The sequence below is a fragment of the Trachemys scripta genome, chromosome 18 (assembly GCF_013100865.1).
Source record: "Trachemys scripta elegans isolate TJP31775 chromosome 18, CAS_Tse_1.0, whole genome shotgun sequence".
NCBI lineage: Eukaryota > Metazoa > Chordata > Testudines > Emydidae > Trachemys > Trachemys scripta.
This window is the reverse complement of record NC_048315.1, coordinates 13,304,269-13,332,144: the sequence shown is the minus strand read 5'-3', so window position 1 is coordinate 13,332,144 and position 27,876 is coordinate 13,304,269. Positions and strand designations below refer to the sequence as shown.

At 42.5% G+C, this 27,876-nt stretch overlaps 1 protein-coding gene across 2 annotated transcripts in view; it reads right to left on the bottom strand.

Annotated features, from left to right (window-relative positions):
- Nucleotides 1-27,876, bottom strand: part of CALN1 (calneuron 1) — a 176,433-nt gene that overhangs the window by 80,739 nt on the left and 67,818 nt on the right. For both annotated transcript variants that reach the window (XM_034752806.1, XM_034752807.1), the window contains exons 3-4: nucleotides 19,134-19,277; nucleotides 495-607 (exon numbers count right to left, since the gene is read on the bottom strand). In XM_034752806.1, coding sequence (XP_034608697.1) covers nucleotides 495-607; nucleotides 19,134-19,277 — 257 coding nt within the window. The remainder of the gene's footprint in view (nucleotides 1-494; nucleotides 608-19,133; nucleotides 19,278-27,876) is intronic.

Genomic DNA, 27,876 nt, shown 5'->3' with positions numbered 1-27,876 from the left:
CAAATGGCACTGCAAGTCTACTTGTTCTGTGATAAACAGAGCGTTTCATTATCCCCAGACTTTGATCCCAAATTGTTCGACCTATTGTATCTCATAGAACACACGTAAGCACCAATAGGATATGATCAGCATTCTAGACATTTGACTAACTTCACCTCAGTTCTGCCGGCTTGGAGTGCATACTAACTATTACCACATTGATGGCGAAGAGTGAAATATGACGTCTAAAGGGAGATCACCTGATGGGCAACCATATAGATTATATTTCTATTTCTTTGCCTCATTAGACAAACTAATCTATTTTCCCTTTAACACAGATGTTTGCTTTGCATTCCAATCAATATTCCTACAGTATGGTCTTATGTGGATCATAACAGAACTGAATAACTTTTACACAATTGTTCAATCTCAGCAAAATATTTCATGCATTCATTGTTTCTTGAGACAGTGATATTTGCTCATTGATGTTGCTTTAAAAAAAAAAGATCACTTACCTGCCAGAATATGCTGTCTATTGTATTTCCAAGAAAACCATCTCTCCCTTCTGAAGATACCAGCTTAGGTCCAAGAATGGTCATAAATTCATCAAAATCAACCTGGCCATCCCCTGGAATGAGAGGGAAACTATCAATGAGTCTTAGTTGATTGGTATCTCAAAGGTCGCTCAAAAGTCCATGTGCCACCCTGGATAGCTCTGCCCCCGGAAAGAAAACGAGTTATGAACCAGTGAGTGCATCATCCAGACACTATGATCACCAGCAAAATCACATCTGTTGCATGGGAAACAGCTCTCATTTCCATTCTTATTAGTGGTTTAATATTATATTACTATCCAAAGAGCAGCCAAGATCGGGGCCTCATTGTGCTAGGTGCTGTACAAAAAGAGATGAAAAGGCTGTCCCCATGCCCTGCTGAGGTTACAAGCAAGTCACTTCTAAAAACCAAAGGTTCTCGAGCATTTCAGCAAGATCGCAATTCCATTAGCTGTAGGAGGGAGGCAGCATGGCAGCACTGGACTGAGACTCAGGAGACTTGGGTTCTCTTCCTAGCTCTGCCACTGGTTTCCTAGGTGACCTTTGTCCCATCACATCATCTCCCTGTGCCACAAATTCCCCATCTGTAAAAAGTGGGGATAATGATACTGATCTCCCTTGTAAAGTGCTTTGAGATCTGCAAAGGAAAAAGCTCTGTGTAAAAGCTAGGTATTAATTAATTTATTATTATTATCATCATCATCCTGTTTGTAAATCAGCCTGTAGAGAGTGAAATCTTCCCAAACTCTTATGCAGGTCCAGTTGCATCCTGCAGCGGAGGTTACCATACGAAGAACAGCCAGGCAATAATGTAACCACAAGGCAATTCATATCAGCTTTCATCAATGTGTATCTCCTAACAGCCCTGTGTACTCTGTATGCAGAGAAGACAGTGTAGACACAGATCCAGTGTCATTAGCAGAAAGAGGAGACTGCTCATGCCACTAATGAACTCAGCCTGTGCAGTTCCATGACCCCGCAGTATATTGTCTGTTTTGTAAATGAGCCCTGGCGCTGTTTGTAGTGTGTCCAAGTATTAATTATCACCTGGGAGGACTTTACAGAAGGATTAATACAAAATGCCAAGAAAGAAAGAGAGCGCTTCTCTAGTGGTTAAGGAATCTTTCAAATACTTTGCTTTTCCAGGTTTTAAAAAGGTGAGTGCAATGCACATCTGCCTCTTTGTACTTTTCAGCTCCCTATCACCACACTACCAGAGCACCTCACAATCTTTTAATGCATTTATCCTCCCACCACCGCTCTGAGGTAAGAAAGTGCTGTTCTCCTCATTTGACAGTTTGGGAATGGAGGCATAGAAAGATTAAGAGACTGGCCTAGGGCCACATATTGAGACCAGGTCCACATTAGAAATGTTTGTGGATATGGCAATGTCATGTAAAGGATGTGATTTTTATGACAAGCCCTAATATAGGTGCAGTTATGCCAACAAGAAACTGGTTTGACCTGTGTAGCTTATGTTATCCAGGGAGCTGATACAAGTACTCTACCAGCAAAAAGCACTCTTTTGCCAGTATAAACTGGCTACATCAGGGGGGCTTTCTAGTGCTGTTCTAGCGTAGACGTGGCATTAGCTGAACCCGGGTCTCCCAGGTCTCAAGTTAGCACCCTGATCATTGGGACCTTCCTGCTTCTCTTCCCAATCCTGCACCCATTTAACCGAGTGGGGACAGATTGGCCCCACAGGCGATTGTGTGGGTTTTGTTCTTAAATTATCAAGAATTAATCACTATTAAAAGATCAGACTAGAGCAGCTCTGGACAGCGGTCATTAGGAAAAAGCCAGTGTTAACTGGGGTATCTTAGATACTGCGGTGTGTGGTTACTTCCGAGTAAATACTGATTAATGGCAACACCTCCATTTGCATGTACGCGTGTGTTTTGTGGGCTGCAGGTATTTGCCCTTTTCAGTGTAACTAAGATAATTGTTTGCTGTTCTCCATTTGTACGTACGCCTCATTTGTTGAAATCTATATAAACTAAATTCTTATCCGAGCAGAAAAACTATGTCAAATAAGCCGAGCAGAGATGATTCCCTTTCCAGAACGATGATCTCTACCCACTCAAGAGTGCAGTCAATAATTTTCAGGAAGACACGCAGAGATGGAAAGAACATTCTGAGGGGGAAGCAACAAGCATGGCTCTGAAGAACATAGCGGGGATCCATAACAAGCTCAATCCTGCCAACTGCTGAGCAGTCTTGCCCCAGACCAGCAAGGCACTTCAGTTTGCGCATCGCTTCATTCATATCATTGGGAATGATCCTCACACACTTACAGCTAAGCATGTGCTTAATGCTTTGCCGGATCGCACTCAGCACCTTATAGGATTCAGCCCCATGATAGAAGAGTCAATGCCAACATTCCTTTCATGGATAGTCTGCTAAGGGCGAGGCGGGGGGCATAGGGACACCACATCTTTGAGAGCAGATTTTTGAAATATTCATAGGCAGAGAGACGGTGCTCTTTTTGCTTCCCTATGGGAGACAGAACTTTGAGACATCAAGTCAGACTGTATCAATCACATCACACTGGATCATGTTGTGAAATGCAATGCAAGGTGACAGTGAATTCAAGATGATGTACACGGCAATGCCTTGCTTAGAAGGAAATGCTGTAATAGAAACACATACTACCTTACAAACTGGGTTAAAGATATTAGCCAGATTATCAAGAAAACAATTTGCATTTTAAATAGCTATTAGTACCTGACCACACATATATTTGCTTCTTCACGTCTGACCCCAACGTATTGAATTATCCACATAACCTTTTCTACTAGAGACAGTGTCATTTCATTTACTAAGAAGAGAAGCTGAGAGTGCTACATAATGGAACAAGTGTCCAGACTTCTGGGCTCACTTTCTGACTTACTAGGACTTTGGCCAAATCCTTTATAGTCACCACTCTGTGCCTCAGTTTACCCATCTAAACATAACGACTAGTTCAACAAGGCTGTTCCGGAGCTGAATTAATTGAAGTTTGTACAGTGTTTTGAAAGCTTCCTATGAAAGATGCGACAAAAGTGCAAAGATATTTTATTTCCTTATTTGCTGCACTTTCAGTTAAAACTGGTGACTAGCATATGACCTAAGCAGAACCAGGATTTTACATAACAGAAAAGGTCCCTTTGACATTTCTTTTAAGCATAACAAAATAATCACTTCCCACCATCAGACTCAGAAGAGATCCTGTATCAGAGATAGAAATCACAATTTACACCAAGAACTCCTTTTATGGTATTCAACAGTCAACAGAAAAATCCTTAAATACTGTACCAGTGTACGGATCATGGGAAAACGAACATAAAGGGCTACTTTCTGTTCTCAGGTATACCCCATGTAATATTGCTGTAATTGCAGAATTAAAATCAATGGGGTTTCTCTCAGGTATAAGGTTCTGTAAAGAGATAATGCTGAATGAATTTTGCTCCCCCTCAGATCAGCAGGAGTTAAGATCGGCTCAGAGGACCGCTCAGCATCTTCAAGGATCAGACCTTAACTGAAGGCAGAATTTGATCCACAGTTGCTCTTTCCTCACTCCTTTAAAAATCTCAGCTAGGCACGTATCTCATCAAATTATAATCTATGATGCATTCAATCACATTCAGTACCTATACCATGCCTATAGAAATCCTCGTTGGCAGAGATTATTAGATATTCAGAGCAATCGAATGCCATCCTATTCAGAAATTTTAGGTTTCAGCAGAGATGGGGCCAAGATGCAAAGTTTGGATCCAAATGTGACTATCCCAGGCATTTGAGGGTGTTTGATGGCACTCTTCAGCAATTAGACAGATAGACCTGAGTCACACAAATATGAAGCCAAACTTCCTCAGGGTTTGGGTGGGCTTGAATCCCAAGTTCTGGTCTGAGCCCACCTCCAGCTTTATTAGCACATATTTTTTGTGTCATGCCCAATTCCTGCAGTTCTCTCTATGCCAAGAGATTTGCAATGTGTACACCATCCACCTTCTACACCAGTCTCCCCTTCCTTCAACCTGCAATTTTACATTAATTACCTTAGCAAATCCTCTTCGCATTCAAGGAACTACCGTCAAGGGCAATTTGACCAGCGAGGCAAGCTAACGCAAATTAAACAGCAGGCATGGGGAGTGAGAAGATGCAAATCTGTTGCTTGTTCAGTTCAGATATTCCATTTCCCTTTTAGTGATGTAGAGCAGTATCCTCTTTTCCCTGATCTCATCAGTTTTAAACGAGGAATACGTTTATAAACCTGACCCATACCGCGCTCACTGCCCTGATTGATTATGACAATCAAACACTACTGTGACTTATTTATAAACCCAAGGTGCATAGAAACTCTACTAACCCAGCCGTACAAAGCTCATGGCATGTCAACGCCTAAATATTTGTAGCCAACCGCACTTCAAAGCTTCCCAGCAGCATGGAAAATAGAGTAACATTTTCAATAGTGGCCAAGTTACACCTACTCCTAACTAGTAGGTCAGACTGCAGGACTACAACCATGGCCATGTGAGAAACAGAGTTGAAATAAGGTAATACACAACATGGAAGTTCCTCACTATGTATTATTCTTCCCTAGAGCCAGTTCACTGGCTTCCCTTTGTCTACCTAAAAGAGGATTTTTCAAAGAGTTACTCTGTGAATTTTTCTGCCCGATCCCCTATAATACAACCCACTAATTGTCTTCCACTAAGGTCAAAGTGGAAGATGGGCTGGAAACTGTATAGCTAAAACCTTGCATAACAATGGAAATATAGCCCAGAACATATGTCATTGCAGTGTAACTTTAATGGGATGAAGTAGACCCTATTGTTATTATTGTCTCTCCTCAATGCACAGGAGACATTATTCTAGCAAATAGATGCATCAAGTTACTTGCTTTCTTCCTTGCTGCTTAGTTCCCCCACAGCCCTAGGCAGTCTTTCCCTGCTTTAAGATGATGGAACATAGCACATGGCCGTTATCCTTTCATTGCTTGGGTTTGGTTGAGCTCTAATGACAATGAAGAACCTGGTTTGCTCCCATTTCCTGGAGTGGGATGGTGAAAGGGAGACCAATTCTCTAGCAGTGAGAAATCACTCAAGGACAGTGGACTTTGCAAATGTAAATACATTTTCAGGCAAAGATTTTGATGCTAAATTAGCACACAGGGGAACACTTCCTGAAAAACCCTGGCCATGGCACAAAGGATAAGGCACATATATAAATGGAGATAAGAATCTGGTGTGTGTGCACTGGTAAGTACCCACATTTTTCTTGTGTTTGACCTCCAGAATGCGGCTAGCTGGATATATTTGAATTAATGAGGGAGTCACTTGCAGCTTGGGTCACAAGCATGCACGACCCCTCCGTTCATTTTTATTCTCTTAATAGCTAGCAGCAGTGACTCTCTATCCTGCTCCGTGTCACTCTTTCCAGCCATATGGTAACTGTGTGTGAAAATTATGGGATTTTGGTATTGAACTTCCCATTTGCACCTTGTTTCAAGGGACTGGCATTTGTTCGTAGCCCTTGCAAGGAAAGGGAGTTCAGAGCTCTTCCAAGGACTGAATGACTGTGTCCCCATTAGAAGAGACTCTTAGCTTATTCATATGAGTCAGCAGGACCCTCTCTAGCTGTTGACCCTGCAAGACAGTGATCGAAGACTAGGGCTGTAACTTCAGCTCAGATGCTTCCACCTGGGAACGAGTGATAGAAGCTTGTTGTCTAACACCAGAGATCAAGTTACCCTGATGAGTATCCATTTAGACTTCAGCCTGGCAACCAGATCTTGGAGATGCAGATGTGACAGCTGCCATCTTGGCCCACATACCAGGGACTGAACAGGGACCTTCTGAGCTAAAACCATGAGCTGCTACAGTTTGAACCAACGAGCTAAAGCTCTGAAGCTGGGGGCTGTAACAATTCATATCCTCTGTGCAGCCGCACGGAGTGGGATCTGTAACATACATGCACCAGTAGATTAAACCAGGGATTCTAAAACTTCATTGCACTGCGACCCCCTTCTGACAACAAAAATTACTACACGACCCTAGGAGCGGGGATCAAAGCCTGAGCCCTGAGCCACGCTGCCCTGTGGTGAGGCCAAAGTCAAACCCCAAGCCCCTCCCCCCAGGTAAACTGAGCCCCCTGCCCAGAGCTGAAGCCCTCGGGCTTCGGCTTCCGCCCCAGGCGGTGGGGCTTGGGTTGGCCCCAGGCCCCAGAAAGTCTAAGCCAGCCCTGGAGACTCCATTAAAATGGAGTCACGACCTACTTTGGGGTCCCAACCCACAGTTTGAGAATCGCTGGGTTAAACAAACAGAGAGACTGGTTCTTGCTCTCCACGACATCTATTACGAGTCAAAAATGAGCAGGTTGCTTTTTAGCACTTGGGTAGAGGAGAGCAGTCCAATGATAACAGCAACTTACAGTGCCGTAAAAATTCACCAGGCATCTGTCAAGTGAGATGTCAGCTCCACACAATCCCTTGGAAACCATATAACCTCAAAATTACCTCTCTCTCCAAATGACTGCACTGCAGGTACACATACTACAGGGCCTGCTGTCCCTGGCTTGCCTCCATGTCCTTTGGCTGTGCCACTAGGCCATCGGGCCAACCTGCTGCAAGCTATCAATACTTATTCTGCAGAAATAGCCCCATTTGCACTTCGGAGGCTATCATTAGGAGATGAGAGTGATGGCTATCAGGCAGTGTGTCAAAGTGAAAGGATTATTGCAGCTCCCTTACCATTTCAGAAAGTCTTACATGTTGCAGTAGATGAACAGTTTGCCACATGATCAGCTAAAGCAAAAACAGATCAAGCTGGATGAGACCCTAATCATTTTTGCCTAAGAGGCTCCCAGAACGGCAAGAAGCTCTGCAATCATCCTTGCAGTTACCAGAGAGCTGTGCAACCTTTGACACAACTGGGAAGCTGATAATTAAGTATGAGGAACTATAGATGTAGTCCATACAAACTGCACACACACACAACCCCTATGGTTTTTTTTAAAAAAAATTATTGAGATTGCAAAGTCAAAGATAGAAGTGCCAGAATTTAAAGATGCAATCCCCATGTGTATTAGGATCCTGTATTGATCACATACTATTTTTTTCTACCGAACCCTGGCCCCAGTCAATGCACAAGATGTCCCAGTCTTCAGGTAATACAAGAGAGCTGTTCAGTATTTCTTTTTATCCTCATCACTCAGGATGTGGCCCCAAACACACCCGCCAGACCCTGCACTGAACACGGAATTTGTTATTGCTCATTGGCTTTTTTTTTTTTTAATGGTGCTTATCAATGTAGTATCCTACTTGCCTCACAAACAATCATTCACCTTCACAACACCTCTGTGAGGAGGGGGGAAAGTATCATTATCTCCATTTTACAGTTGGGAACTGAGGCAAAGAAAGATCGGGGCCCACTTTTGTGCAAATTTCCACTCATTTTCAATGCCCAACTTGAGACACTATGGAACTGATATTTCAGGGGTACTGAGCAACCACAATTCCCAACTGTACTTGTGAATGCTCAACCCTCGGCTTCAAGAAGCTGGACAATAATCAACAATTAGTGGCTGCCTGTAAAAGTGCTGCTCTAAGTGACTTATGTGAGAAGTTCGGTAGAGGCAATGCTTTCTAAAAGTCATAGTTAATATGCAACGGCCATATCCCATTCCCCGCCCCTCACATTTGGTTTAAAGCATGGGAGAGAAACTCATCCTAAGAGAGTTAAACTATGAAATTGCAGGTTGAGAAGCTTATGAGCCAGCTCTGAAGTCAAAAAAGGGAGAGAGGAGCATCTAACATCTGGTTCTCAATCTAATAATCAATTTACTCATTCAGCAATCACTTAGTTTACCAGACCAGCTATGCTTATTTAGATCAGACAATTAGAATGAATTAAAATATAATATTGATGGTAATATGGTTTAATCTTCACAGCACTGTGTAAAAGAAAGAAAAGAAAGAAAGAAAAAAAGAGCCTAACATACTTTTCCGTAACATTTATCCAAGATGCTACAGGCTTCTCCTATTCAACAATGACGGAGTAAAAGGAGGAGAGCTCTAACAATACTGGTCGTCAGTGAAAGGTGAACAAAGATCCATCTCTGGACCCCATTTCCTATTGCACTGGAAAGCACATTACAAAATCTATTATTGTACAGAAGAGAGGTATCTTGCCCCCACCCCCAGAACAAATAAGAGCAGCTGTAAGTGGTTTTTACTAAAATAAAAAATAGCTGGACTTGATAAAGCTCTTTAGCCAGAATGAAAGGTTTGTCATATGCCTGTAAGGGGTGAGTTCCTTAGGGTCATCCAAGTCAGTGCCCAGCTAGGCAATATGATTTAAGCTCGCAGAACTTTGTATCCGAGCAAGGTCGTTTTTCACGTACAAGGAACAAGTGAAGTGCTTGTGGCAAGCAATCTGGTCTCTTCCTGTTGATGTCTTAGGGCAGATCTACACTTGAAAGGCTGAATCAGCACAGCTGCACGAATGCCGCGCTTTAATGAAGACGTTCTATGCCGAGGGGAGAGAGCTCTCCTGTCGGCATAGTTAATCCACCTCAGCAAGAGGCAGCAGCTTTGTCGGTGGGAGAAGCTCTCCGGCCAACACAGAGCTGTCTACACCGGCACTTAGGTCGGTACAACTATGTCGCTCAGTAGTGTAGATTATTCAAAGTAATTATATTCAAATCATACCAAAGTAATTCTGTAGTGTAGGCCAGGGCAGGAGGCTTTTTTTGTTTTGTGTTATTTAATTTTTTCTTTTTCCAATTTAGGATCCACTCATCTTTTCCAGAGTTTCCCGTTGAAACACAATGAATTATCCATCCTGCTAAAGCCAAAAAAAAAAGCATTACGATAGAAGAAAATGTTTTCAGGCGGTATAGTATGTGGATTTCATGGTTGTTCCACACAGTACAGCAAAAAGCAAAGCTCCTAATAAAGGATCTAATATTCTGCGACCTGGTGTTTTACAGCAATCTGTTAGTTGAGTTCAGCTGACACAGCTGCCCAAGAAAGCTCAGCTTTTAATTTCTAAAGGAGAAATTTATTTTTCCCATAGAATTTTCAGTGCAATTGGTACTTCCACACAGAGCCGGCTCTAGGCACCAGCCCTCCAAGCATGTGCTTGGGGTAGTACTCCGGCTCCTTTTTTTTTTTTTTTGCTTGGGCGCAAAAAGCTGGGAGCTGGCCCTGAGCAGAGATGAGCTGCGGCGGTGGGGGGGCACGGGGAGGGCCACAGGAAGTAACCCTGGGGGGACAGAGGAACCGCTCCCCGCCCAGCTCACCTCTGCTCCACCTCCGCCTCCTCCCCCGAGCGCGCCGCCGCTCCGCTTCTCCCCCCTCCCAATGGGAGCTCAGGGCATGGGCAGCGCACGGAGACCCCTGCTCCCTCCAGGGGCCGCAGGGACGTGCTGGCTGCTTCCAGGAGCGGCACAGGTCCAGGGCAGGCAGGGAACCTGCCTTAGTCCCATTGCACGCCGGACTTTTAGCGGCCTAAAATCTCCCAGTTTGGCTTCAGTAGCCTCCGGGAGATAGAGCCCAATTCCGGGAGACTCCCAGTGAAACCAGGAGGGTTGGCAACCGTATTTCAGTCTTGTAACAGCTCAACCTGACTGTACCCCAAAAGTAAGATCAGAAAAGGGAGCGCTAGAAGAATCCCTAACTATGGGGGAAGTTTACACAATGGGGCCAACTTCTCTGCATTATGGGTATATAGCTCCATTGATTTCAATGGAATTTTATTTACTTATACCAGTGGAACATATAGCCCTAACAGTTAAATTCAAGCAGGGTGAGTCACAGATTCATCTTTTTTATTTCTAGAGGCTAGTTTAAATGGTGGGCTCACTACATAGGAAAATGCAGTAGTTAATATGCTGTTTTTCAATATCTTTATTAGTTTTCCTGCTAATTGGCAAATCGTACAAACTATTCCTTTTTTCGCACAGAAAATACATTTTACGTATTTTACATCCCAAGGCTATAAAGACAGAGCATCCCAACTTGCTAACAAGACTTCAGAAAGATAGGTATGTATTCAGCATTGTAGCAACATGCATGGAACTTGGAGGGAGGAGCACAGGTTGCAAAAGGGAAGAGTTTGAAGAAGGCACCAGGAAGTCAGTCTGTGTGCACATGGCTAGAATACTAGCTGCCATGACAGCATCTCTGTAAATAGTTCTCTTAATAAAGAGCTGGTTTAATGTTATAAGCATGGAGTCCTTCATGTTATTACCCAGCACACGGTACATGAAACACCCATGATCTGTAACGTTCACGTTAATGTTATGCAGTTCAGCATATAGGTAGCAACACAAGGCCTAAATTACCTCAATTGCACCCAAGGCAATGGAAATGTGAATATGTTGTTCTCCCCCAATGGCATCAGTGGGCCCTGGGGTGTAAGCCAGGCAGAATGTGGTCCATGGTGTCAGAGCACATATCACAGATCTGAGGAATGACACCCAGTGTGTTCATATATGGCCATTGTGCATCTGGTGAATATTCAAGTGTATTGAACAGCCCTCTGCTGTCTCATCCCAATGCAGAGAGCCAACACACAATCTAAGACCTGCTTGTATCCTCAAAACAGGGCATAAGCATTGCCTATCCTGCACAGGATGCACCTCATCCTTACAGGGATGAAAGCTTTGGTCTCCCCCCAACACACAAACAGGAATGAGAAGCAGTTTTTCCACACACTACTCTATCCTATTCTACTTGGCTTGCTATACCACCTTCATTAGAGTAGTATCTCAGCCCCTTTCGATAGCGAGTAAAGCAATACGACTGTAGTAATTTATTAGGTTTCCTTAGAGACCTGAAATATTCACAATATATTATTTCCCCCCCCCTTTTTTTTTTTTACTGTTAAAAATAAAGCTAAGGGGAAAATATTTCCCTCTGCAGCAGCCACCCTTCTTCTTGGCTGAAATATACCTTTGAAAATGGTAAGGAGACTTTAAAAATTAAAAAAATAAGCAGCAGCCCTTTTAAGAAATTCAATAACGGCGCTGACCTGCAGTGCCTGCCTCCAGTGAGAGCTGCGGAGTTTGGTATTCAGGGGAAGTATTTTGCATTCAGTCAGGCCGTGCTCGGGAGAAGGCAGCTGGATGCTTACTCCTTCGCAAAGATACGAGAGGAGACGCACAGGGCAGGGAATGTGCTGGTATCATAATATGCTAAATTGGGTTGTTTTCTACCTGACCCACATTATGATAGGAGGGAGGGCAGCGGAGTGGCAGCAGCTCTGTGGAGGTTCCTTTAGCCATTCTGTCTGCATAAGGCTGGTACGGGGAAAATGGCTCATTTAGCCTGGGGGGAAGCAAATGCACCAGTGTTCCCAGTGGCTGATGCAAACATTAGCAGGGTCACGTACCCCCAGCATCTGCTTCCAGACGCTACCACCTGGTGCACAGTAGGGCAGGTCCTTGCAGAGGTGCTACCTGGGGCTGAGAAACACCATCAGTTGATATTTAGCCATCCTCCCTCCCTACCCTGTAGCCCAGGGGTTCTCACACTTCAGTGCACTGAGACCTTCTGACAACAACAATGACTACATGACCCCAGGAGGGCAGGACCAGAGCCTGTCCAAACCCCGCCGTCCTGCGTAGGGAGGGGAACAAAACCGAAGCCCAAGACCTGCCACCCCGGGTGAGGGGCCTGTAGCCTGAGCCCCGTCACTTAGGGCTCAAGCCCTTGGGCTTCAGCCCCAGACGGTGGGACTCAGGCTTTGTCCCCAGGCCTCAGAAGGTCCAACACTAGCCCTGGCGACCCCATTAAAATGGGGTCCCGACCCACTTTGGGGTCCTGACCCACAGTTTCAGAACCGCTGCTCTGGCCCTTACTGTGCTGCCCGGCCCCTGCTTGGATGCATTGAGGGAGAAGAGGGCTCACTGTCTGCCCCCACACAGCACGCCCACCCAAGGGAAGGCAGAATTTAGCCACATGTGAAAAGTGAATATGTTGCTCTTCCTATAATCTCAGATACCCCCTTTAAGGTCCGGGGGAAGATAGTGCCCAACAAACTTTTGCATGTTACCCCTTTACCTAACATGCACAACAAAGCATTGTCCTGGAAGCCTTCTGGGGACCCTTTCACGTGGTCAGTTGCTACGGGGGAGCTGCCTGTTGAAAGTGGGTTCCTTAGTGCAGATTTCATTATGAGCGTGCACATTCCTATTTGCAGACACCTTGTTTCATTTGCTAGACCCAGAACTGCAGCAGCGGCACAAAGAGCAGGATTCAAACACACTCGCTTCCCAGCTCCGGCCAGTCTTCTAGCCCGTAACCCTATTCCCTGGTGAGGTTCACTTTGCCTCTTCCGTATAAAACAACAGGGCCCGCAGCATAACAGGCAGAACTATAGCATATAACTACCATGAAGTAAAGTGCTAACCACACCATGATAATAAATATGTGGTCGCTTGTAAGTTCACGGTTGTCACCACAGGCACACCATCTTTGTCAACCCAGCAAGGACAGAACTCAGATCTTATAGCTCTGAACTCACATGTCTCTACCATTTGAGTTAAGAACATCTCTGTCTGCGCTACAGGGTTTGACACTCAAATGAGCAATTCCAACGCCATCCCTAAGAGGGCAGCAGCACAGATACACATAATCCAGATTGTTTCACTACACTAGAATACAAATCCATTCTAAATAATGTTCATTCAGAATCATCAGCCTATATAAGCCCAAAGGACACCAACATTTCAGCTCAAACTGCTTTCATTGAGATTATGGGTTTGTGAATCAGTTCAAGTTTTCTACTTTACCAAGCACCATCCCTTTATCTTAATCTCATCCCAAAGACGTTCCCATCTCCTGTCAACTGTGTCCATTGCTCTGACAAATTATTCATGTCCATCCCTGCTCTTGTCATCATCACATCTGTTGCATCCACGCCTCCATAGTTATACTCTTTATACTTGAAAAAAGTTCCACCATGAAGTTTTTGTGTCGTTATCTTTTTAATGAATTAACTAGATGCTTACTCTTTTCTACCATGCAGTCGTTTTGTGGGATAATATGCTCATAAGAACCAAAAGGAAAATAAAAAGCTTTTTTTTTTTTCCTCCAGAGCAAGTGGCAAGAACAACCAGGACATAATCGATTCCAATAAAAGAAAATGCAATTCAAAATAAATCATTACACTGTGGCCAAACTGAATAATTCACAACTGAAAGCGAATTTCAAGAGAGGTATTTGAGAAACTTCTCTCTCTGTTCCAACTGTCCTAAGAATCCTTCTGAGAGAGTACAGTACAATATATGCTTCGATGCACCATTGCAGATGATTCTAAACTGGGGTTAGGATTAGATCATACAAACTGGAAAAGTCAGCATTGGTCGGCACTTGGATGGGAAAACTCCAGAGAAAAATTCAGTCCACTGATGCAAGTTCTTTTGGTGGGTCTCTTTTCTTTATCTCAATAATAAACTAATGCCCCAACATGGTGTTACGGGGCACTGGACTGCTGCAAACATGGTGTTGCTGAAAACTCATGGGCATTAAAGACTGCATGGCACTTTTACTGAGGTACTGGTCAAATTCCAGTTTGGACAATTACCACTTCTACTTAGAATTCTACCAGCATTTTCTACCTAACCTAACTTCTGCCTGCTTTTTCAATGGGATATAAAATTCTCCTTTATTTCTGTCCTAACCTGTTACGTGGTTACGCTTTGCATTGTTAAACAACTACCACGTTACAACCCCAGAAGTAGCTGCTTTTCAGTGGGATAGGAAGTGATTCCTGTATAATCTGTCAATTGGGTGACCAGAGAGCAAGAGTGAAAAATCAGGACACTTCCCTTTTGGGGTGGTGGTGGTGTATAGTTGCAGATATAAGACAAAGCCCCGAATTTTGGGATGGTCACGATAATATCAGGACACCTGGTCACCCTACCTGTGAAGCACTAGGAGATCCTTCAGGACAATGGCGACTATGTAGATGAAACATGCTGCTGTTATTTTACTTTAGGATGAGTGCCAAGCCATCAAAAACTGTCCATATTATTCATGCTGGTGGCTCTAATTTATAAACACAAATTCATCCAATCAGGGTAAGACAAACTTGCTCCCGGGCTAAGGCTTCTATTCATTTTCAACCTGAAACAGATTTTTAATAGCTGTGTTCTCATTCTCAACCCCCTTACAAAATGGGGTTCATACAGGAATGGAAAAGCCGACTGCTTCTGGTTGTGTCATTATAATCAATTTGTCAGCTACTTAAGGCAAGGCAGATACAGTTCCTCTGCCATCTTGCAATCCAAAGATACTCCCAAGGTATTGTCCGATAAAAACATTATGTTTGTACTAGGTCCGCACAGACTGGTTCAGATTACACATAAACCACTGCCAATTTTATTACCTTACTATTAGCAGGCCCTGTCATCAGCCTACTGGGGAGAAGCACACATCTGGCTAACATATCCACGTGCACATTATATCTTTATCAGTCATATACCCCCAAATGCACAGAGGGTTTATTGTCTTTTCCGTAGCGTTCACGTACTTTGGGGGTCTTATGATTGCACACTGTACAGAATGATTTATCATGCAACCTGGCATCCCAACTAAGATAAATGTAGGCAAAGCACTGCCAAGAGCTTCAGTTTTCTGGCTTTATTCTGACAAAGTGCTGCATTCCTCATCAGGAATATATGACAGAGAGAAACTTGGCTGGGTAGATCTATATCTGCAAGTACAGGGCCTGAGTCGAAGCCCAGATAAGTCAATTTCCGTTGACTTCATTGGACTTTGGATCAGGCCCAGAGTACCCAACAATCCCCATTGAGACATCAAGAGAAAGGAAGGGAAGCGAGTTATACGGTTTCAGGTTCTCATTACATGTTTCAAGATAAGCTGTGGAAAAGAGCAATCCATTAAAGAAAAGAAAACCTTGAGCTGCATTGTGTTAGCTCAGTTTGCAGCCTAAATAAATTCTTCTCATAATATTCCTACCCACCCCCAGCTCCTGCACCGCCTAAAGAATTTTCCCTACTAATCTTTCTGTTTTGTTTTTGTCTTTTTAAACTCTGGGTCCACTTATCCTTTACCCACATTGGAAAGCATAATCCCAACTATCCATATAAAATGATGGGGTCTAAATTAGCTGGTACCACTCAAGAAAGAGATCTTGGAGTCACTGTGGATAGTTCTCTGAAAACATCCACTCAATGTTCAGCAGCAGTCAAAAAAGCTAACAGACTCCTGGGAATAATTAAGCAAGGGATAGATAACAGGACAGAAAATATCATGTTGTCTCTATATAAATCCATAGTACGCCCACATCTTGACTACTGTTTGCAGATGTGGTTGCCCCATCTCAAAAAAGACATATTGGAATTAGAAAAGGTTCAGAAAAGGGAAACAAAAATGATTAGGGGTATGGAATGGCTTCCATATGAGGAAAGATTAATAAGACTTGGACTTTTCAGCTTGGAAAAGAGACGGCTAAGGGGAGATATGATTAAGGTCTATAAAATCATCAATTGTGTAGAGAAAGTAGATAAAGAAGTGTTGTTTACTACTTCTCATAACACAAGAACTAGGGATCACCAAATGAAATTAATAGGCAGCAGGTTTAAAACAAATAAAAGGAAGTATTTTTTCACACAACGCACAGTCAACCTGTGGAACTCCCAGAGGATGTTGTGAAGGCCAAGACTATAACAGATTTAAAAAAAGAACTAGATAAATTCATGGAGGACGGGTCCATCAATGGCTATTAGCCGGGATGGGCAGGGAAGGTGTCCCTGGCCTGTGTTTGCCAGAAGCTGGGAATGAGCAACAGGGGATGGATCACTTGATGATTCCCTGTTGTGTTCATTTCCTCTGGTGCACCTGGCATTGGTCAGAAGACAGCATATTGGGCTAGATGGACTGTTGGCCTGACCCATTAGGGCCGTTCTTATGTTCTTTACATCACATGCATGTGTCTTCTCGTCCAGAAACTCTTCAGTCAAAATACTATGAAAATAGGCACCTTAGAAACATGAATAATTAATAATAAACAACACAGCTAGAAAAGCTAGATCGGGATGGGTGAATTGGCTCAGATACAAGACTCACCTCCCAATCTTTATGCAAAACTCACATTGAAACTTTGTCAAAGGTCTCAGAAGTTCATTGAATTTATTCCCCTCTTTTACCTTTTCATGCCACCTCTGCACTTACAGGTCCCAGCCATACTAGAAGTGGAAATGATAGCATGCCAGAGATCTCCATAGCTTCCAGATATCAGGAATGAGAGAATAACAGGAGATGGACCGGAGTTGGAGTCATTATCCAAATCATTCTTTGTACTAAAAACTTCGGGCTCAGCTAAAATAGTGTATGAATCTGCACCACATCATTTTGTAAAACCTAAAGCAAAATCACCCTTATGGAAGAATCCAGTAGAATTTAATAGGATGAACACAATAGTGCTCTATAGAAACTACTCTTAAAACTTATAGAATTTTTTTCAAAAGAATGAGATACTTTCCACTATTTTTAAAATCCACCATATGGAATCCATTTTCTATTGATTTCTATCCCTGCTATAGAATTCTATGGGATACTTTGAACATTCTATAGAAAGGTTATCATGCTCTTTTACATTCCATAGAGGTGTTTCCCCCCTCTTTAATCACAAGAGAATGAGAGAACCTGTGATCATGGTATATCTGTCCTAACTGGAAACAGAAAGTACCAAAAATCATGTGAGAAATTCTGTGCCCGTTAGATTCCAACAAGGCCGGCTCCAGGCACAAGCTTGCCAAGCAGGTGCTTGGGGCAGCAACTCCGGAGCGGGGCGGCACGTCCAGCTATTCGATTGCAATTCGGCGGAGGGTCCCTCACTCCGGCTCAGAGCGAAGGACCTCCTGCCGAATTGCCACCGCAGATCCGATCGCGGCTTTTTTTTTTTTTTTTTTTTGGTGCCGCTTGGGGCGGCAAAATCCCTGGAGCCGGCCCTGGATTCCAAGCCCAATTTCTAAACCAAAGCAGCATGTGAACTAAACCTAGGAAACATCTGAAGTTTGCACTTCACTCACACATTTGTAACAAGGAGCAAATTTTATTTAAAAGCAGCATTTTATTAGCTACACTCCATAGTGCATCTGTTGCCCACGAAGAATACCAACACTCTCAACTTAACATTTGCAGATTTATAATACTCTTCATTTGTAAAACTTCTTTAGATGACCAGAAAGATTTTACTATAAAAAACAAACACTAAAACCAAAAACCCACCAAATTTTCTGCAGCCTGACATGATTAATGTATTTGTACTGCATACACGATAATGTTTTCCATTTGGCTTTGCACCATTTCGTATAATTTTTCAACGCTGTTATGTGCCTTTGCAGAAACAGGAGAGAAGAGCTGCCCATTAGTCCAGCATCTATGCACGTTTTAGCTGTTAGAAAAGCATTTACCTTTCTGACCTATAACTCTAAGGACATTTTAAAGATGGCTCCTTATTCTGAGCTAGTATGACTGCAGATGTACGTCAGCTAAGAGAGTCCCCCCATGGTTCCAAAAGCCTTGATGTCCTATTCCTCTATTCATAATGGGTTCCTTTTCTTTTATTATATGTTAGTAATATTTGAAGGAGATCTCTCCACAGGGCCTCGTTCCATCCTTTTCAAAGCCTTGCTCATCAAAACTTCCAAAGCTTCCACATTTCAGACACAGCATGAGAAAGCCCCACCTACAGCACCTTTCACTTGCAAGCTATGCATGATGCAGCAGAATTACATCATGGCTTATAAAGGACTGGATTGCTCAGAGGCGTGGAGCAATCAAGACACAGATAACGGGCTACAAAGCCTTCCAACGCAAGGTCACTGGTTCAAAGGCAGCCCAGAAATAACCAAAAAGTCCTCACAATTGATATCTGTTTAGTGACTGAATCAAACATGTTTAGTGGTTTTAGTCTAACTCTCAGTGAACAAGCATCCACAAAACCACCACCAGGACTACCTCTAGTTGGCACAGCAGAGAAGCCAAGTATTTGAATGGGTTATGGAAACGGAGCTACCCTCTCATTTCTAGAGGTGGTCAGAATAGAGTCATATAGCAGGGACAGTGTGGGGAAGCTTGCACCACTGTTGTACCTGGTCTGTGAATGAATAAAGGATTTCAGTTTCCTGGGTTATCAGCTGACACCTTTCATGAGCACCGTATTCACAATACATATCTGAAAACAAAACTAAGGAGGAAATGGCTGAGCGGGATACTTTGAAAGGCACTATTTTGCTGCTTCCACCTGGACATTGCTTGGAAATTATAGGGCAGTCCTATCTGCTAGTGAAAATCTGTTTGTAAAGGTTTCATCTGGAGAATTTTATAAGGTGAGGCAGTATGGTCTAACAGATAGGGCATAGGACAGGGAGTCGGGAGTCCTGCGTTCTATTTCTGTCTCTGCTATTGAACTCATGTGGGACCTTGCACCAGCCACTCCACCTTTCTGTGCCTCTGTTTCCCCTCCAGCCCTTTGTCTGTCATGTCTATTTAGATGGTAAGTTCTTTGAGGCAGCGACTGCCTCTCACTGTGTATTTGTACAGCACCCAGCACTACTATAATTCAAAGAATAACGACGACTTACCATCCATATCAAGGCGCTGCATGATAATTGCCAATTCCACCTCACTAGGCATGTATCCCAAAGAACGCATAGCCATGCCCAGCTCCTGCTTGGAGATAAAGCCATTCCCATCCCTGTCCAGCACCCGAAAGGCTTCACGGATTTCTGCAATAATGAAGAAAAGAAGAAGGGTGAAATAGCATCACGGTGCATTAACCTCTCCATGCATGGAATATACCTCTCTCTTTATTATATCAATGAGATGTTTGTTAATGTTCCAGTAATAGTAACCAGGATATATAAAGATATAGATAAAAAAAATCTCCTGGTTTGAGGTTTGACCCTCAAGTTTTCAGGCATAAGACAACCACTAGGAATCCAAAAGTAATTTGTCCCTAGGCAAATTATTGCATAAATATTTATTTGAGGTTTTTCTGAATCTCTCTGCAGCATCTGATTCTGAGCTGTGTGTGAAATGGGATGGACTGTTCTGGGTGGACTGTTCTGATCTAGTTTGGCTATTCCTATGTTTCTAGAATTATAATCATCACACCAACCCTGGAATACAACAGACTCGGCGTGCTTTTCAGAAAAAGTAATGAATTAAGCCTGTCAGCACATTTGTAAGGCAGATAAGTTTTGTCCGTCATACAAGCAGGGTCATAAAACCATGACCTTGTCGCAGGGTAAGAGAACCTAGGCACACTCCTCTGCTACATGCAGATTCATATAACCTAAGCATGACCCTTTAATGAGGTCACCCACATCACCACAACGTCTCTCCACTATTACACAAAGTCGCATCAATCTAAATAGGAGATTTTTCGCTCCAGCCAATAACATGTTTGGCCCAAAAAACTGCCTTTGGAAGTTGAATCTCTCTCATAGAAGATTCTTATCTCCCAAATGAAGCCCTAAATACTCATTTTCTTTCTTGTCTGATAAATCATGATGTATACCTTTAAAACCACCTCCAGGCAATTTCCACCACCCCACTACTTTTCATGGCATTCCTCTAATTTATAACTGTTTTACAGCTATAAACAGCCACAGATCAATAAAAATGCTGTGAGAACCAGAGAAATCATCCATCATTCTTCCCAACCCTGGCTCAGTTTTTGACATCTGATATTGTTTTTGTTTTAAATCTGACATTCACACCTCAAGCCTTTCATAGCCGCTTTAAACTCCATACTGCTCAGTCATTCCCTATCCTGGAGTGTCCATGTTCTGCCAATGCATTAAGGGCACTGATGGTTATCCAAGTTTGATATACTTCAGGGCTTTCTTAACATTGAAGTTTCACCATCAAATTCCCCAATGGTCATGGCTGCTTAAAATGCAGGACATTTTGGTTCACGTCAATTCTGGAGTTTCAGCCAGCTGGGAAGCCTTCCTACTTTAAGGGATTTGTGGTTTGTTTTGTTTTGTTAAATAGGTTTATCTTTTCAACAAGCATTTGGAAAGAAAACATAGGATGTTTTATTAAACACCTTTCAGGGAGATAATCAGCTATTAACAGGTTCAGTAATCTCACGTCAATCAGCTCTTTATAATCTCTGCTAGGATACGAACACATTCCTTATTTAACATGTCATCAGTTATGTTTATCTTACTTGTGCATTGTTTGCAAGGATGTTGACTGATCAGTTTCAGTTTACCCAGGGCCATAATGTACCTTTCAGTAATAAAACCTACAAGAAAGGCAGAGGACTCCGGGAAACTCTGTCTGGTGAACCACAGACTTTCTGATGAATGTTCTCTTGAAGGGGGATGGTTCAGGGAACCCCAGAGGAGCCCAGTGCCCACTCTCCTAATGAGAGGCATGGAGCAGAAGTCAATATTGCTAGTACCCATACTATATTCACTCACATGGGTCCCAGAGGGAACATTCCAAGGTGGATGGCCACTCCTCACCAACATGCTATTTCCAACTGCACAAAGTAGGATTCTGAAGATTATTGGGAAAGTAGGAACATGACATACAGGTGAGTTCCCCTCATCGGCTTTCACTGCCCTAGCTCTATCCACTTTGCTCCCCTTTGCCCATGGGGATGTGCAATGAGCCACTTATCTGCACAAATATTTCTTTGTATTATAACTGTCTCCTGCAGGACTTATGGATCGTATTGCATGGCTGGTGCCTCTGTGGCCTTTGCTTTTGCAAAATTAATAAAGTGTATATACTTAAACAGATGAAAAGGTGGCTGGTTGGAAAACAGGGCTCTTTTCACTGCAGAAAATTTCATCTTCATCAAAAAACTAAAAATAAAAATATTTGTAAAATACTGTTGCAGTGCCTCATTGGAGTTGTAGTTCAGGTGCCTCACGCTCCCATTCTCCCAGAGACTGGGCTCCTTGGTCATTCTACATTTCCCATGATCCACCATGATTCTCCCAGGGGAGAAGAGGTGTTATACCATGTGAGTTCTGTGGCCCCAGTGCATGATGGCAGATGAAAACCAGTTGGGGAGCCCAGTCCACAGAGGATAATGAGGACCAAGGGCACCAAACAACAACTCCTATGAGGTATCATGGCAGCATGTCTGATTCAAGATATTTTAGTTTCAGCTGAAAAATTAAATTTTAATTTTCAGGTGTTTGGTTTTCAATTCAAAATTAAATTTTCTGCCATAAAACAGTTTCATCAGAAAATTTTCAACTAGCCCAAGGTGGGTTGGGCACTAGCCTAGGATTCAGGAGATCGATATTCAATTCGCTCCTTCACCACAAAAAGCAACAGAGGGTCCTGTGGCACCTTTGAGACTAAGAGAAGTATTGGGAGCATAAGCAATGTCTTGCATCTGAAGAAGTGAGGCTCTTGGGAGCATAAGCTTTCGTGGGTAAGAGCCTCACTTCTTCAGATGCAAGACATTGCTTATGCTCCCAATACTTCTCTTAGTCTCAAAGGTGCCACAGGACCCTCTGCTGGTTTTTACAGATTCAGACTAACACGGCTACTCCTCTGATCCTTCACCACAGACTCCCTGAGTAACCCTGGGCAAGTGTCTTACTTTCTTGTGCCTCGGTTCCCCATCTGACTAATGGGAATACTAGTGCCCTGCAGGGAATCAGTTAAAATAAAAATGGATCTTCCATCCAAGGAAGAGCTGATGATATCATAGCTCACAGTGGTAGGCTGCAGTGACTTGATTATTTTCTAATAATTCTTTTAAAGCCCAAAGACAGCTTCTAAATCACAATAAGTCAAAGTTCACACATACACCACTGTTGCTTTGACAAAATCTATTGTGCCTTATGCTATCTTATACTACGGAATAATTCCATGTTTGGATGATTGTTTTTTAAATCGCCTTTTATTTGTCATCCATATAAGGCCTGATCCAAAACCCACTGAAGTCAAAGGGAAGATTCCCGTTAATGTCAGTGGGCATTGGATCAGACCCATAATAGCTATATTTTCAGTTCCTACAGGAATTGACTATGGCCTCTTTATTCATAAGTGAAAGATAGATGCTACCAGGGCCGGCTCTAGCATTTTTGCCGCCCCGGGCAGCGCAAAAAAAAAAAAAAAAAAAGTTGCGATTGCGGCGGCAGCTCTACCGCCGCTTCATTCTACAGCTGCAATTCGGCAGCGGGTCCTTTGCTCCCAGAGGGAGTGACGGCCCCGCCGCCGAAAGGGCCGGACATGCCGCCCCCTCTTCATTGGCCGCCCCAGGCACTTGCTTGCTAGGCTGGTGCCGGCCCTGGATGCTACCTTGTATCCACTGGAATCACAATAATGTAAAGCGATGACGAGTCTGTTCAAATCAAGCAGAGCTGGAAGTTTCAGTACATAAAGCCTTTGGAGTAGCAATGAATCCCATTAGACACTGCCAGCTCGAGTAAGATCTATTTTCATACGCTGGGCTGAAAGCTGAAGCGCAGTAAATATTACAGTGGAATCCATTCATTTAAAAAAAATAATCTTTTGACAGCTTAAAAAAAAGCAAATCAGAACTAAAAATATAGTAGGAAACTAACAAAATGTTTTTTAAAGGAAAATATCAGGCGTTAACTGCAGAAAACTTTACAAGCTGCAATGTGAAAGCACTTAAACATGAATAATCTACATTCATCTATTGACTTCAATGTAGGATTTCTTAATCCCAACATATGGCAGGTTTCATTGATTTCATTGGGAGTACTCACATGGTTAAGTGCTTTGCTGGATCAGGGCCTTGGTCAGAATCCCGACATAAACTTCAGTTCAAGCTATTCCACAGCCTTCAGAAAAATGAACTTTTAACCTAGTCTGAAACATCAACTTCTGACCCCAAACCTACCTATTTTCACTCATATCTATAAATAGCACTTCCTAGTGTAAGTATATTAGGGGAGCTATAAATAGGTTGTACTCAAAGTACAAAAAGCAGCTATACTTCAGTAAGTGCCTCCTTTGTATACTTGTATGTAACTCCACCTCAAACATTTTTTTCTTTGTAGCACTCTTTGATTCTGCTCTCCAACAGACTCCCTGTTACTGTTCGACACATCACCTAACTTAAAAGTCACACGGCTCTGGTTCCTTTTCGGGTATAGTCAAGCCAACTCTATTAGCTAATGGGTACAGAACCACAGTTCCTAAACTGTGGTCTCTGAACCTGTGGATCACAAGGTTCTGGTTCCCCCTTTTTGTTACCAGCCATTAAATATCATTAACGGAAGCTAAAAATACATCAATACTTCCCTTATATCACTTTTCCAAGTGATCACAGTGGTTGCAATGATGACTGATGCTTCTGAATCACAAATGGGACAGGAGGTGCCCATGAAGCAATCACTCAGCAAAGATCCTGTCCACACTATGAAAAATTTGAGAACTCCTTTATTTAGACCACTGGTTTTCAACCTTTTTTCATGTGCGGACCACTAAAAAATTTCACATTGAAGTGCCAGACCCCTTTGGAAATCTTAGGCATAGTCTGCAGACTCCCCAAGGTCTGAGGACCACCGGTTGAAAATGACTGATTTAGACTACAGGCCCTCTGGGGATAGGGACTGTTTATTAGAGCACGGCAAATAATTTTCAACAAATAGATTTTTTTTTTTGGTTGAAAAATGCATCTTTCCATGCCTCAAAACTCTCTGCAAATTTGGTACCAATTCAATGAATAATTTCCATACAGAAAAAAACAGGAACAAAATTTCAAAGAAGACAAAACATTTTATTTCAGCCATTGTTTTGACTTTTTTGTTTCAAAATGTTGTGTTTTGAAAATTTCAAAATGTTGACGTTGACTTCAAATTTAGCCAGATTAAAAAGAAAACAAAAAATGGTAAAACAGCCAAATGCTGACAAATCAAAACCAAAACACAAATTATTTCGAGTAAATCAAAATATTTTAATTGACACTAAATAAATTAAAAAAAAACAAAATTTTCATTCAAATCAACCCAAAATGTTTCAGTTGATTCAAAACAAATTTATGTGTTTCAGCAAAAAAATTCAATTTGAACCAGATTCTTTTTTCAGAGTTTTTCATTCGGTGCTCAAACTGAAAATTCCATTATTTGCTCAGGTCTACTACTCTGGGTTTGTACAGTGCCCACCACAGGGTAGCCCCAATTTTGGCTAGTCCCCAGGCACAACCATAATAAACATAGTCATGATAACAGTATAGAAGAATAAGGGCCAGACTGTGACCGGAGGGTAGCACAGATTGACACTGCTCCAGAAGGGTGAAGCCTCTTACCCAACCCTTCTGGAGAAGCGACCAGTGGGGACGCACTAGTTCCAAGCAGTCCTGTGCAGGGGCTGGCCATACTGTAGCAAGCGACAGGTCTGTTCAAGTTCTACTGGTTTCCACTAGGGATTTTAGTATATTCCCATGCCCATGTATATTACTTGGCATCACTTTGTATGGCTGTCACCCTCCAGTCTGACGTATGTAGTTTACCTCGCAAACCCAGAAAACGCAAATAGAACTACACATGAAGAGAAGGTGGTAGTTAAGTATCTGGGGATTTTAATATTGGGTGACTGTGTGTGAGATAGATGCAAGACCTTAGAAACATGGACACTTCCAAACACTATTATATTGAGATGGGCCAGATGCTACAGGCTCAGGGATTAGTCACACGCTTTTGTATCTATAAATGTTATATGCATCATTGTGAGCTAAGGATGGTATTCTAGGTCTATGGGGGAGGGTCACAGAGCTTCTGCCAAGAACTAAAATTAGTGGGGGGTAATTATGCAGATCCTGGGGCAGGTAAAGAACCCTTGGAGTGAATGAACTGCATTGAATTCAGACCTGTTTCAAGTGGCCGAGACAAGGAGAGAGCCGGTAATATAAGGGTCAGCCTGAACTGGCTGACTAAACCCTCTTTTTGATCCAACAATTGACATGAGATTGTAACCAAGAGGGCAAAACACTGCTGCAAGGATTTGAAGACTTGAATCTGCCAGGGCCTCCATGTGGAAAATGGGAGACACCTGGTCAGCTTTGCATGCGAGTAGACTGTTTATTCTCTTAAATGTCCTTTCTGTAATGCTTTTGCCCTAAAATAAATGTGTTGTGCTTTATGAACGCTGCTTGGTCACTGGTAACCCTGTCATTTTTCCTGAGACAGGGACAGACCTTCTGGGATCAGTACAGTGGATTACATGGGGACTGAAACTTAAATCCCTCATCTACAGACTGAGACACATGTCCTTGCCCATAGAGAGGTGATGGCTGAACTCTGAGACTCTATGGGGTGTCCTTGAGCAGATCTGTAGAGGCCAGAGATGCAGTTAACCCCAGAACCATGACAGTGTGTTCCAGCAGTAACAGCACTGGACTGAGACTAAGGAAATTTCAGTTCTTCAGGGTGATATCGGGAAGTCACTGCCCCAACTTGTGCCTTTGTTTCCCCATCTGTAAAATGGAGATAATGACCTTGGATCTTCCTTGTAAAGAGCTTTAAGATCTAAGGATGAAAAGTGCATTGCTCTTCTGCCACTCAGTCTAAGGACAGAGAAATAACACCATACACAACAGGTTAGACTGAATAGCAGAAAACAACAAAAATGAGATTCAGCTGGAAAAATGCAAAATCACTGAATTAGGGACAAACAACACGAAACAGATAATTCAGGAGAGGGAAGGACTAGAGAAGTATTAATGCAGAAAGAAATCTAGAGTATATTCATTATTTGTTTATTTTATTGACTCATTGCAATGTATAATTCTATGATTCATTTCCAGGTGCAAGTTCTGTAGTGACTTAACCAAAAAGCGTCTCCATTTCAGAAGAAAACCAGTGAATCTGGCTCAAAGAGCAACCTGTACAGAAAGTCAAAACTTTTCAACCTTCTCTATCATCCAGAGGTCACAGGTTTTGTGGATGTTTGCTTCAGCTTCTGTTTGTTGTTTTTAAAACACATTTCTCATGATGGTTTAGCCTGCTATTTCCCCCCCTCTGATGATTTGCTAAAGGGTACAGTACTCATTTCTCAGAGTTATTTGAGCATGCAAGGGTTTTTGTTTTTAATTAATTTCCACTCTCTGATTGCATTTAACATCTGCACCTTCTAGCTTTTTGTTATTAGGCAGCACATGGCAATTCTATTACGTCCCAAATTCCTCTGGGATGAAAGAAAGAACAATCCGGTGAAATAAGGATTTTTTAATTTTTGTTGTGAGGGGCATGAAAGTAGACAGCTATCATCGTTCTGACTTGACATCCAGTCTAGCAAGTCATAAATTCTCTTCATCTACATCTGACTCTATGAAGATTCAAAGGCTACTTCCCCCTTTACATGAGTTACTCTGAATCAGTTTCTTTCGATGCATTTCATGTCAGAAAAGCCATTCACAGAGGTAGCTGTTTTGGTGATGTTTGATATTGTTTTTCCTTTAAAACTTCCTGAGTTTTCTTACCTACAATTCAGCAATACATTTATTTACAGGAAATCCCTATATGACTGGTAACGAGCAGCAATCCTCATTATTTCTTGTTGCATATACTGATCCAGAGTGAATCACAACTCTCTGTGAAACAAATTCTACTTGGGAAATCACTGCCTGCTAACTAGCCTCAGGCCTCGCAGATGGTTTCAATATATTTGATAGGTTATAAATAGCCATATAATAAATTTGTAATTACACTGCAAGTGTTGACCACGTTAAGTGCTATGTAATCACTATCCAATTATTTCTGTCATTGTAACATGGGTAGCAATCCTACATCCCTTATGTTTGCCAGTAGATAGTTTCCTTGGCTTCAATGCAGCTTTGGGTTCTAAAGTATAAATACGTGATCTAAAAGCTGCCAATTTTATATCCTTCGTTGTCTAGTAAATAAGTTTAACAATTACTAGAGCTGGTCAAAAATTAGAATTTCCATCCCTTGGAAAATTGTGATATTACCACATTTGTTTTCATCCCAAATCGGGATGAAGTGTCAAAATATCTTTTTTTAAAAATTGGTAGAATGGAAAGTTCTGAAAAATTTTGATTTAGAAATGTCAAAATGTTTTGTTTTGATAGAAATGAAACATTACAGCACTATTGGATCAAAATGTTTCTTTTTGACACTGAACTGTGTCTGGCAGAGCTGTCACAGCGTCTCTTGGGAGTTGTAGTTCACGTATCTCATACCCCCATTTTCCTTTATGGACTGGGCTCCCTGGAGAGAGGACGTCTCCCATGATGCACTGTGCTGGTTCCACCAGAGGACAGACTGCTGTGCATCATGGAAATGTACTCTAGCCAGGGACACCGCTCATACAGGAGAATGGGGGCATGAGGTACTTGAACTACTATTCCCAAGAGGC